At 35.6% G+C, this 13999-nt stretch overlaps 1 protein-coding gene across 1 annotated transcript in view; it reads left to right on the top strand.

Moving 5' to 3' along the window:
* The first annotated feature begins 262 nt into the window (after nucleotides 1-262).
* LOC115210391 (ADP-ribosylation factor 4) overlaps nucleotides 263-13999 on the top strand; it is a 36131-nt gene continuing 22394 nt past the window's right edge. The window contains exon 1 of the mRNA XM_029778978.2: nucleotides 263-847. Coding sequence (XP_029634838.1) covers nucleotides 781-847 — 67 coding nt within the window. The 5' untranslated portion in view covers nucleotides 263-780. The remainder of the gene's footprint in view (nucleotides 848-13999) is intronic.

A 13999-nucleotide genomic window follows, 5' to 3' on the forward strand; every position in this document is an offset into this window, starting at 1 on the left:
TTGTATATTGACGTTTGATAAGTGTCCAAAACTGTCAGCCCTTGAGTCATTCAGTAACTTCTGCCGCTTAATAATAAATATATATATATATATATACCCACTGGCAGTATAATTTATAAAGACAACAATCATATACAATAGCCACCAAGAAACACTTGCCAGCTCTCTCCATATCCTGGTGGCTAATCCACCTATTATGGGGTACCACAGGGCCAGCCACTCTCACTTACTCACTCACTATGTCTCTCTCTCTCTCCTTCCTTTCCCTCTCTGTGACGTCATATCAGCTCAACTGATGTGTGGTTGGCAGAACTGACGTGGCAATTACCAGCAACTCTGTTTCACGTCGTTCATAAAACTAAAATACAACACACATTTTTCCTTACTCATTGACTGTGTTGGCAAAGGTAACCCTGGCTATAAACCTGTCACTTCCTGGTTGGTAGATATATATATATACATATATATATATGTATGCTCTCACACTTTTTTGAAATATAAAAACAAAGTATTGAATACGTAGGGAAGTAACCAAAAGCTTCTCGGTTTCCTTTGCTGCTGCTGCACACCTAAGATCGTTTCTGTTTATATTTCTATTGCAGTCTAGCGACTGATATATTGTTTTCTTTCATTTCGCTATCATCTGGAACAGTTCTTAATTAAAAAAAAAAAAAAGGAAGTGATTGATAATACTAGTAGCGACTAATACTCAGTGTACTCTTACATTCAAAGTTGAGGAATATTTACTTAAGAAAAAAGAGCAAAACTGAATAAGAAATTATGGGCCTAACCATCTCAAGCCTTTTCCAACGTATGTTTGGTAAAAGCCAAATGAGAATTCTTATGGGTAAGTCTTCGAGAAAATCACATTATATTTCTGTATATCCTTGTTGTTATATAGTTTAACGGTGAAGTTTGAGTATGTATGGTGCTAAACCGATTTTTTTCCTCTTCCTTTGTGATGTTTTTAACCTAAAATAACAGAAAACTCGGCTCTCCGCTGTCCAACATGGCGGTATTTAGCAGCTGTCGTAGGAACAGTTGGTGAAATGGAGCGATTAAGCAGGATATTCTGTCCAAAAAGTCTAACAAAAATATTTCAGGCTGTTTATTTAACATTGCCATGGTATTCTTGGACCTTTCATCAGCTTTAAAAACTACATCCATCGATGCAAATCTCCCTCCATATATATCTTTATATATGACCTAAGTAGACGGTATGCATTTATATATCATCTACTTTGGTTAGTCTGAGTTTCTCTCCAAAAAGTCTAACAAAAATATTTCAGGCTGTTTATTTAACATTGCCATGGTATTCTTGGACCTTTCATCAGCTTTAAAAATTACATATATCGATGCAAATCTCCCTCTGTCTCTCTCCATATATATATCTTTATATGTAACCTAAGTAGACGGTATGCATTTATATATCATTTACTTTGGGTTAAGTCTTGAGTTTTGTCAAAGCAAATAATGTGTATTATCTTCAAATTTACTTTTTAGTAATACTATTAGAAACTCTAGTTTTATTCTTGTAAGATAGATAATACAATTTGAAAAATCCAAAGCGTATATTTGCAATTTGCTTGACATAATTTGATTTGTCAACTGTTGAATAAATTCAATCTGCTTTTCCCCACCTCCCTTATAATTTTTAATTTTATATTTCTTCGTTTTCTTCTAAGTCGAGTCAGCGAATCTTCAATTCGTTTATATACTAAGCACCGTTTTCGGTATGCTTTACTATTATTATTATATCAGTATTATTTCTCCCGTCGCTACGTTCTGAATTCGAAATCCGTCGTGGTCGACTTAGCCTTTCGTCATTACGAAGTCGATAAAATAAGTACCAGTTAAACACTGGGGTCGATCTAATCGACTCATCCTCACCTCCACCAAGCTGCCCTTGTGGCAAAAAATTTGAAGTAATTGTATTAGTATTATTACACCCGCCACACAAGACAGGTGTAATAGTAATTGTTACACCCATCTCACGAAACTGGTGCAATCGTCACAAATTTACCGCAAAAAGACACAAAAAAATTTTGTGGGGACAAGAATGTAAAACAAAAAAAAAAATACTAATTTTTAGGGACAAAAATTCCGGCAGAAACAAACAACCACCTAATTTCTTGCCATTTCATTATCTCCATGAGGGTAGTGATAGCTATTCCCTAAGTCCGTCTCTGGTGTGGCGGCGGGTGTCAGTAAAAATTTTCAAGTTTCTTTCATTTCATTATATTCACATACATATTCGCTTAATTACGACTTTCGGAAATAATTAACACAAGACCTTAATAGATTGCACTTACATAATATACATTTTGCAAATAGATACATACGTTTTAATAAAGAAGGACAATCGGTTTCATTTAATAAAACAGACAGTCTAATGAAAATTTTGTCTAGCTTTTGATATGACTGTCTTGTGTTTTCGCTTTTATTTATTTATCGTCGGCTGAATGGTTCAGGATTTCTGAAATATTTTTTATTATACCAAATTAACATTTGAAATTTCGGTCTTTTAAGAATCAAAGATCTGATTGAAATATTTTAACTACACAGATGAATATCTAGTTTGCTTTCCGATGTAACTTACCATGCGGCTTTAAGAACTTGGCACTTGCATCATGAACGAAACTGTGGGCCCTTGAGCTGCTTTTCTAATTTTTTACCGATTAAAAAATAGAAATGTGGCAACAGTGATATATGATGGAGAGAGTCGAGTTCTTGCAGGAAATACACGAATTTCACAATTTCCTATTCCTTTTTCCTTTGTAAATCTTAATTATATCTATGTGAGGAATCGATAATACAGATACACAGATGGACGATACATAAGTTACATTAACCCCTGCTTCATGTTGCTATTGACTGACTCTTATTTGCGAACAAACACACATCTATATATCTATACATATGATCTTGATTTTATTAAGTGTGTGTGGGCATATTTATATGTATGTATGTATGTATACATTCACATATATTTATTTATCTTTTACTTATTTCAGTCTTTAGACAGCGGACAAGCTGGGACACCACCTTTGAATTTTAGTTGAACGAATCGACACATACTTAATTTTTAAAAGCTTGGTATTTAGACACACACACACACACGTGTGCGTGTGTGTATAATCTTAGAACATTTAATTGGCGAAAATAGTTAAAAAGAAATTTAATGGTTAATGTATAATTTGTCCACTCTCACATTCTTTGTTTTAAAGACACATTGCCCCTATTAACTCGCTGACGCCAAGATTATATATATATATAGTCCTGATGTGTATGCCTACTCAAGTTCATTAGGATCTATTCTAATTATATGCTGTTAAACAAGAATAACCTGTTCGATTCTCAACACCAGTGCACTGTTAATATTTTTATTTCGCCAAGCATCAATTAGGTTTTGGAAATTCTAGCTTTTAATTTACGTTTGTTTTAAAATTTCGTCACCATCAGTTTTGAGAAGTGAGAGTTATGCTTGTCTAATTTTTAAAATATTTACTACGAAGTTTTTATCTTATATTGAAATTGAGTTCTAGAGTTAATGTTTAAGATCATTTTTGTTGGTATTCAGTCTTCGTTGTAAACAAAGGTTCGATGTTTCTGCAGTTTGCAACAGTTTCTTTGATGTCCTGCTTTCAGTTACCCAGGGGTGAGGTAGTTTGTAGTTAATGGATTAGCAACGTGGTTAGTAAAATGTAGGTGGGAGTGCTCAAGGTTTCAATATATGACATCAATAATCCCCCAAACCATAAATGCATAGATTTTATTTTTGAAAGTCAACCTATATATTGATAAGCAATAAGCGGCTCGTAAGTGTTTCATGTGTCAAATTGATATTGAGCAAATATCGTTCAGTGTTAAGGTTTGGAAATTAATCCTGAATTCACAGTGTTGTATTTCTAAATTGATGGTTTCCTTTACATATAGAGCGACTGTTGACTAGTAGAAATACCAGAAGGCCGAAGTTAATTCGTTTGTATTTAGTAGCGTCCCTTTGTCCTGAGTCAACGTTTGCTACTCATCCTAAAGATTTGTTAATTAGTCACTGAGGATTGATTCATACAACTATACCATTTGTCCAACTAATTTGTCGCCTTGTGTCAACAGTGATAAATCTTTAAAATATTCTTGAATAATTGTCAACATTGAAATGTAAACCTTAAGAAAGTATGAAATATTAATTGTATTTCAGTTACGGTTGAATAGATAAGACCCTGCTAGGTTTTAAGTATGGTTTGAACCCACTTCAACTGCTTTAAAGGGAACCTGCTCCCTGTTTATGCAACTCTTAAACAGAATTTCATCAGCTGATTGCATCATTGCAGCTGATTTGAATATTTTTAATATTAATCTGCACATTAGAATTTAGTCTGAGGTGAAAACATTCTGTGCCGTATGAATATGTCCCTCGTTTAAGAAACAGATTGGGTTTATTTACATTTCTGAAGAAAAAAAAGATACCCTTCCCCCTAACCCTAAAAGAGATTGAAATGCAATAGATCGATACTAGGGTCATAATTATGGGTGACAATTTCATATGACACCGCTAGAAAAAACTGCCGGTCAAACCGAAAAGATCCCCATATTGACTGAATGACTAAGATTAGTTCACTGTTATTGTGGATGACAGTATTGAATGAAATATGTACAAAACACCTTGCAGTATCTGGTTTTATCCATTTACATTGTGAAAATTCAACCAAGATTCCTTTTGCCTTCGTCCCTCCTGCACCACCATTATTTTTAATAAAGTGGAATAAATGCCTGTCAGCATTTAGTTAACTTTAATACTTTTGAGCTAAAATTCCATTGAGTAGGATTGAATAAAATCTTAGAAATTCTAGGTGGCAAATTGGCAGAACTGGTAAGACATCTTACTGGTATTGGAGGGCCTGCACTGATCATGGCCACAGCCCCCTCCTCCAGGTCAAACCAATACAAACAAGACTGGACAAAATGTCTTATTTTTGTTCAATTTGTTTGTATTTTGAGGTGAAATCTTGTTAAAATCATTTGTATCTTTCAGTAAAAGTACTAGTATTTAACTGTAGGTCAATTCAGTCAACTCCCTTACCACTGTTGTTACTAGGATGGTGGATGGCCAAAATGTAAGGGCACTGGACAAAATGTTGTGTGCTATTTAGTTGTAGGTCTTCATGTTCTGATGTCAAACCTCTGAGATCGGTCCTGCTCATAACCCTAACCTCCTTGATAAAATTTATAGCTTTGTGCCAGTGTCAGAAATTTCTTTTTATTATTAGAGAGGATTGCTGCATAAAAAGCACTGGTTCTAGTGTCACAAAGAGCACTCAGTACACTCTGCAGGCATAAGGAAGGACATTCACCTGTAGAAACCATTCCAAAACAATAGAACTTGTGTGTGTGTGTATCACCACCACTTTACCAGCTCTTGTCAAACTGTCCAACCCATGTCAGCATAGAAAACAGATGTTACCAAGAGTTGCACTATTGTCTCTTTTTAATGAACATTCAATTCTTATCAGGATCAGCTTTGCTTGTGAGTTAATAGACATTCTGGGATTAATACAATAAGTAACAGAAATGTAATGGAGTGAACCCTGAGAGAACTTACAATATCCTGTCCCTTCAAATGTGTGGCCTTCTGCTGAAGTTAGAAATTATTTTTAGTTCTGCTTTATTGCTAAATATTGGGTATTTGGGATCTATCAATATCCATCCATGAAACTTTTAACTAATGTCACTTCTAAAGTTAAAACAGCTTCTACCAGAACACAAAATTTTGAGAGGTCGCAACAATGTCATTAGTTGATTTCACCAATTCGCTACATTGACTGAAAATCAATACGTAGACAGAAATCAATAATAATTCACAGCTGAGGGCTTACATTTGTTGGCATTTAATAATGACCTAAAACAGAGGACTAGAATATACTATAGAATCAAATTTTAGATACTTAAACTAGTTTTTTTTAATATTTTTGTTCTGGAAAAAGAGCCCTGCTTGAAACACTGAAGTTCTCTTAAATTACTCTAATGTTATTTTTTTTTTTTAAATTCATCGAACTAGGATTTTACCAACACAGTCCACTATCATTAATTTCTTTGGATTCTAACGATTTAAGTTTGCTATCAATTAGATGATAGTTTTGGTGATAATAAAACATTTTTTTCTTTACATATTCTGATGACAAGCATTTACATTTTTTATTCTAGTTGACTCTTTTCAAATTTTCAAAAAGAATTTGGCATTACTTCACTTTAAAAAGAAAAGAAAAGAATGTTAATTAGGGAATTTGTTAATTATTTATACACTAAAAAGAATAATAATTACCAATTAAAATAAAAAGATCTCTGAAACAATACATGCAAACAAACATTAGGATTATTAATGGGAAATATTTAATTATCCAATGTGGCAAGTATTGAGTTTGATAGAAAAGTATTTAATCTTAATTCAATGGTTACTTTAGAACATCTGTTACTATTTATTGACTTAACACTTTCCTTAGATATCGCTGGTTTCCTTCTTTTTCATTCTTTCTTTCTCCCCCACCTGTCTCTCACTCACTCACTCACACACACATTTATGGTCCTTTGGTTTTATGGAAATCTGAACTGGTAAAGTGGAGCTGGCGAATGTGATTAAAATTGTTAATCCTTAGTTATATGTGTGTGAGTGTGTACCTGTTATTTTGTTTCAGCCATTGGACTGTGGCCATGCTGGAGCACCGTCTTGGAGGGTTTAGTCAAACAAATTGATTCCAGTATTTATTTTTAAGCTTGGTACTCATTCTAGCAACCTCTTTGCCAAACCCCTAAGTTATAGGGATGTAAACACTGGTTGTCAAGCAGTAGTAGGGACCAAACAGGGCACACGCACACATATGCAACAGCTTTCTTTCAGTTTCCATCTACCAAATCCATTCACAAGGCTTTGGTTGGCCTGGGGCTATAGTTGAAGGCACTTGCCCAAGGTGCCATGCAGAAGGACTGAACCCCCAAACCACCTGATTTGGGAAGCAAGCTTCTCAACTATACAACCTAGCCTGTGCCCATATATATATTTTTTCAAGAAAGAACAGCAATTATTATTAAGGTGGCAAGCGAGCAGAATTCATTAGCATGCTGAGCAAAATGCTTAATCGAATTTTGTCCATCTTTACCTTCTAAGTTAAAATTTGGTTGGCCTGGGGCTATAGTTGAAGGCACTTGCCCAAGGTGCCATGCAGAAGGACTGAACCCCCAAACCACCTGACTTCACTTTTCATCCCTTCAGGATTGGCAAAATAAGTACCAGTTGTGCACTGGGGTTGAGGTAATCAACATATCCTTCCCCCCAAAATGGCTGGCCTTTTGTCAAAATTTGAAACTATTTAAATTAATGTTTCTGCAATCAGGAAAGGAGATTGGTTGTTGGTTCTGTGTTGAACAAAGTTCCTTTACAAAGGATGTGATAGTCACTTTCGTGAACTAATTAATACTTAGCTTTAGTTTCACATAATTTTGGGCAAATGAGCGCTAAATGTACGCCTGTATATCATTCTAACATAAGTAAGCTATTAACCTGTTTCCCATTCTTAGGTAGACACTCAAGTTTGCAATAAAGTGTCATTGGAGGACCAAGACTCATCATTTGGCAAATTTTGCCTCAACAAAAGACTGCAAGATGGAATATAGAAGATTGTCAGTTGGCTCCAGTTAGAAAATGCTCCTTGTGTTTTTCATTTAGCTCATTTAACCTTTAGCACGTTTAGGTGTATCATGTCACTGTATAAGTTTTCTTTTCTGTAGCTGTAGGTGCATTGTGTCGCATTGAGAGGGGAGAAAACTAATATGGTAACATGATATGCCTACAGCATGCTAAAGGTTAATACCAACATGTCTGAGACCATATCTCTGTAAATATTCATGTTTAAATTAAAATCGCAAAGCATAAATGATATGAGATTTCATTTGCAGTACCACCATAATACACCAAAATTTGTAAGTTTTTCTAATGAAATTCCATATATTTTACTAATTTCCCCGACCCCAAATCCTCATTATATTGAAATTTAAAATTCATAGGCAATCTACTTGTTAAAAATAGTCATGAAAGAATTAAACAAATGCCCCTTCTTTCATATGACAAGTGGAGAAGTCCACTTGACATGTTCTGTACATGAGTGATATGTAGAAAGGTATGTATGTGTGAGCTTAGCAATTTTATGTTGACATTTGCAGATAGTCTAGAACAGTAAAAATTGACTGACTTAAAAATAATCAGTGTGTTTGCAATGTGGGAAGTGCTAATATGGTAATGAATTTGTACTGATAGGTGTTGATAGAAACCAAGGTTAAATTCAGTCATGAATATTTGCTTGTTTTATTCAGTAGGTCAATCAGTACACAAAGAAGTGAGTTAGTGTAGATTATTGTAGATAACAATTAATGCAACTAGAACCTCTCAAGATAGATGATGGCTTCAGAGAGAGACAGTTTGATGTATCGTTTCTATATAGGTCAAGCAATATGTGAGAAAATAGATATTTCAAAATAGTACTGTTATCAATTCATCAATGGTATTAAAAATCTAGTATCAAATTATATGGGAAATACGTCTATTGTAATAACATAGAAGTATTAGCATCTTGCTGTAGGGTAACAGCTGTGAATACTAAATGATGTCTTTAAGCACAAACATATCAGTGTAGCACTCATCAAAAATAAGTTTTAGTACAGAGGCAATGACTAGCAAGCAACCAAGACCTTTGGAGATATGCTGTGGTTGAGAAGAACTGGCAAGCCAAGTGAAGTTGTAGTCACAGCCGATGCTAGTGTTGCATAACTGGCCTGTTTAAAAACACTCTTCAGTCGTTGGGCAATATGCCGCTGTGCTTGTGAAGACCTGTTGAACCGAGTGAAATTGTAGTCATGGCTGATGCCAATTCTGCCTGACTGGCACCTGTGCTGGTGGCATGTAAAATGCACCCATTATATTTTCAGAGTGGTTGGTGTTAGGAAGGATATCCACCTGTAGAAACCTTGCCAAATCAGATTGGAGCCTGGTGCAGCCTCCCAGCTTGCCAGTCCTCAGTCAAACTGTCCACCCCATGCCAGCATGGAAGGTGCATGTTAAATGATGATGATGTAGAAATATTTTATCTTACAATTCTTTGATTATAACAATCTTGTGTGTGTATAAAATGTCTAGAGAACCTCTATGTTTCTACAATGGCTGAAGAAGCAAGTTTTGTCAAAAACTATCTAGATGTCCCAGAAAGTTACTGGAAAGTGACTAGACACATATTTCCTTTATATGGGTTTATGAGTTTGGTGCTTTCTGTTTATATAATTCACTTTGATCTTGGCTACCAACTAATTTCTAATTAATTATATAGTACTATGAGTGAGTGAAGGCACATGGTTCAGTGGTTACTTCAATCATGAAGTATTGAGTTTGATTCCCGGCCTGGGCTGTTTGTTGTGTTCTTGAGCAAGACGCTTTATTTCACGTTGCTCCAGTTCACTCAGCTGTAGAAATGAGTTGTGACATCACTGGTGCCAAACTGTATCAGCCTTTGCCTTTCTCCTGGATAATATCAGTGCCATGGCGAGGGGAGGCTGGTATGCATGGGTGACTGCTAATCTTCCATAACAACCTTGCCTGGACTTGTACCTGGGAGGGTGACTTTCTAGGTGCAATCCTATGGTCATTCATGACCAAAGGGAATCTTTTATTGTCAGTGAATAGATGTTACAATTAGACAAATTAAGATTTACCTTTGTAAGGATCATTCTAGTTACCATGTGTGTATCAACAAGGGTTATCACAATCAAGTGTCAACAATTTGATCATATCCCTTTGCGCCCCTGTTGACTTTACCTTTCAACCAATCACGGTCTTATGTTACAAGTTCATTCACATTTTTCAGTGACTTAGTACTTAATTTCAACCTTAGTACTTAACTGGTACTTTTTTTTTAACAATCATAGATGAATGAAAAGCAATGTTACAAGGCATTGTGTCAATCCCCCAATGAAACAAGTACGTGACAAAATTCTGGGGAAGGTATACCGACCAAGCATGGCTACTGAACAGTGACTGAGGCTTATAAACAAATACAAATTGCTAGACATACATAGAGTATTACATCTCTGTATACATTTATATAACATACCAATCTTTTTGCATTCTTTCTCTGTTTGATCTTGACAGAGACTGCTGTACTTTATACCTCTCCACCTCACTCTTGCCACCAACTTCCTACTTTCATGCTGGTTGCTTCTCTTTGTACTCAAACACTCATTCAGTCTTTCTCTTCTGTCTCTGCACATATACTGTCTTTTTTTTCTTATTAGTCATTTTGTGTCACTCCTTGTTACACCTATCTATCACTCTTCTCACAAGTCTCTTACAAGTGTTACATTTTCACTGTGACAATCAACCAACAAAAAATGTGACATGATTTAGCTTTTTATTTTGAGAGAAATGATATTCTGGAGGAATTTTTCTAGGTCAAGCTATATGCTTGAAATCAGTTGGTTTTCATTTATCCATGTTTTGGTCAAGAATTTGTCAATGATGCTTCTCCAATCATCTTGAAATCTCTCATCCTCTATCTACCTTTCCCTCTGCTTGCCATTTGCTCTATGGCCACATATCTTCAGCTCAGGACGCATAATAGCTTAGCAGTTTTGTATGTTTTTTTTTGTTTTTTTACTTTCCATTTTATCTTTTCCCTAAAATAGTATGTAACCTAATTTTGAGTAGAGCAGTTTTTAAAGTGATCTTAATGTCTGTTCATTTCAATTTAACTCCAGTATTCTTCACTTCATAGAGAAAAAGTAGCATTTTTTTTTTATTTGTTTCGGTCATTTGACTATGGCAATGCTGGGGCACCACCTTATTAAATCATCAAAGAAAAAAAAAACCTATAAAAAATTTTCCTTCATTAAAATATTACTAATTTTCTAAATATACTTTCAAACACACAAAACATTGATTCAGTTTAAGTCATCTTGTTTACCATTAAAACAAATCATAATTGTCATATTTTTTTTTAATCTACATTTGACATTTATCCTTTTCTTTCAACAAATTGAATTTATTTCCAAAATGAAAATTCTTTTCTATATTGTTTCAAATAAACATCTCTCCTTTGACTGTCTGATGTACTAGTTGTACATGGTGCCCAGTTGTAGTCCTATTAACTTTACAGTATAATTTGACACCTAGGAGATCATTAACCACGAGTTCTGAATAAAAAATTGTGTAAAGTTGAATGGTCAGTGGGCTAAATGAGTGACCCAGACACTATACAAACTCTGTCTTTAAAATGTTCTTAAAGCATGTTTCTCTCTGCTTCAAATTACGGCTTTCATTGACTTTCATCTTGCTAGGATAAAATAATTTCCATTATCACAGTTATATCTTTTATCTTTTACTTGTTTCAGTCATTTGACTGCGGCCAAGCTGAAGCACCGCCTTTAGTCGAGCAAATTGACCCCAGGACTTATTCTTTGGAAGCCTACTACTTATTCTATCAGTCTCTTGCCACACTGCTAAGTTACGGGGACGTAAACACACCATCGGTTGTCAAGCGATGTTGTGGGGACAAATATATACACACACACATACATTTATCTGTGTCGGTGGCACATAAAAACACCATCCGAGCGTGGCCGTCTGCCAGCCTCGTCTGGCACCTGTGTCGGTGGCACATAAAAACACCATCCGAGCGTGGCCGTTCGCCAGCCTCGTCTGGCACCTGTGTCGGTGGCACATAAAATCACCCACTACACTCTCGGAGTGGTTGGCGTTAGGAAGGGCATCCAGCTGTAGAAAAACACTGCCAGATCTGACTGGCCTGGTGCAGCCTTCGGGCTCCCCAGACCCCAGTTGAACCGTCCAACCCATGCTAGCATGGAAAGCGGACGTTAAACGATGATGATGATATATATATATATATATATATACACACACACACACACACACACACTCTCATATATGATGGGCTTCTTTCAGTTTCCGTCTATCAAATCCACTCACAAGGCTTTGGTCTGCCCGAGGCTATAGTAGAAGACACTTGCCCAAGGTGCCATGCAATGGGAATGAACCTGGAACCATGTGGTTGGGAAGCAAGCTATTTACCACACAGCCACTCCTGCACCCTTATATAGCCATGTCTCTTGTTTCATAAATACAGTAATACAATGTAGAGAATCTGATTATAATAGAATTTTGAAGCCATTTTATGTTAAGTTATAAATTAGTTTTAATAAATACTGAGTCATAACTATCTTGTGTCAAGTGGGTACATCGAATCAACTCCCACGGTAGACACAATAAGGAATATAGCAACACACCCAGGCTACTGAGCTACACCTTACACAATCAGGGCACACTGGTATGTTTTATGTTTTCGTTTTTTTCTCAGTTTGATCTTTGCCTTCCATGAGTCTGCAAAATCGAAACTGACTCAACAACAGGAAAAATGTCCTTCCTTGATCATTGTATTGGCAGATTCAGTAAACTCAGGTAGCTGTGGAAAATGGATCTTGTTTCAGTCGTCAGACTGTGGCCATGCTGGGGCACTACCTTGAATGATTTTTACCTAATGAATCAGCTCCAGTGCTTCTTTTTTTGGCTTTTTTTTTTGTTAAGCCTGGTACCTATTCTATCTGTCTCTTTTACCAAACCACTAAGTTACAAGGACATAAACTCACTAACACCAGTTGTCAAGTAGTGCTGATGTGAAATAAAACAAAAAAAAAAGAACCTACATCAAGATTTAGATTACTTTCAGTGAGATTGCTTAACCCTTTAGTGTTCGCATTATTCTGCCAAAATCCTTTTTTATCTACATTGCTTTGAACTAATCATGCATTATCTTGTAGCTATGAGATTATGATGAGGTAGCTGTTAATTTTTAAAATGATATTGTAGGGCTGGTGTAAGAGAGACCAGATCTGGCCAGTTTGACTATAAAACAGGCAGAATAGTTCTGGCTGGATATGGCCGGTTTAAATGCTAAAGGGTTAATAACCTGAAATTTTAATGTAACAAAGAGTGTCACAAATTCGTTTTTACCATTATTATTATTGTTAACAGCTTCAATTTCTCCACCACTGCCCAATGCTGAGATCACCCCTTCCCATACACACACGCACACACTCCAATAAACAGTCCTTTTTTGATACATAGAAGTATAGTATAATGATTATATTTTTATGAGAACAGGTTTATGGAATGCTGCTATTCAAGCACCAAGGAGTTTTACAGACAAAACAGTCTATTTGTAGCACTAGAGGGATGGGCCACCGTTAAGATAACTCATTAAGTTCTAGTACTTATCAGCACTCTGATTATGAAACCTCTAAATGAAAAACCTCAATTTGTCTGACTTGAATCTCTTCTGCTTATTTTAACCCTTTAGTATTTAAACCGGCCATATCCGGCCAAAATAGTTGATCTGTTTTATGTTCAAACTGACCAGATCCAGGCTCTCACACCTACCCTACAATGTTATTCTACATTAAGTAATTACACCATCAAGATCTTGAAGATATGAGATAATGCATGATTAGTTCAAATCAATGGGAATCAATAGGCATTATGTTTGATAGAATAATCAGAACACTAAAGGGTTAAGAGATCCTATCTTTCTGTTAAAGAAGGCTTCTATCAATGGTGCAAGTTTCAGCAAGCTTGGATTACATATTTGCGAAAGGTTGACTATATGTGGTTAATGGTTTAAAGGGCTGCTTCCGTTTTGCAATTCAAATCTTTAAAATACATGTATCTTCTCCATTTTGATGCATACAAGGTGTTCAAAGTCTCAAGGCTATAATGCATGATTAATTCAAAATAATGTGAATAAATAAGCATTACGTTTGACATTTGACAGGTTAAAGGAAATGCATGTACTGTTGATAATTAATAGCCAGCCTCTTGAGTCAGTCTCTGAATAATCTACAAGTTATTTACGTGTCTTCAGTTATTATATCAAGCTTTGTAATGTTAGAA

Source organism: Octopus sinensis, linkage group LG4, assembly GCF_006345805.1.
Source record: "Octopus sinensis linkage group LG4, ASM634580v1, whole genome shotgun sequence".
In the NCBI taxonomy this organism is placed as follows: domain Eukaryota; kingdom Metazoa; phylum Mollusca; class Cephalopoda; order Octopoda; family Octopodidae; genus Octopus; species Octopus sinensis.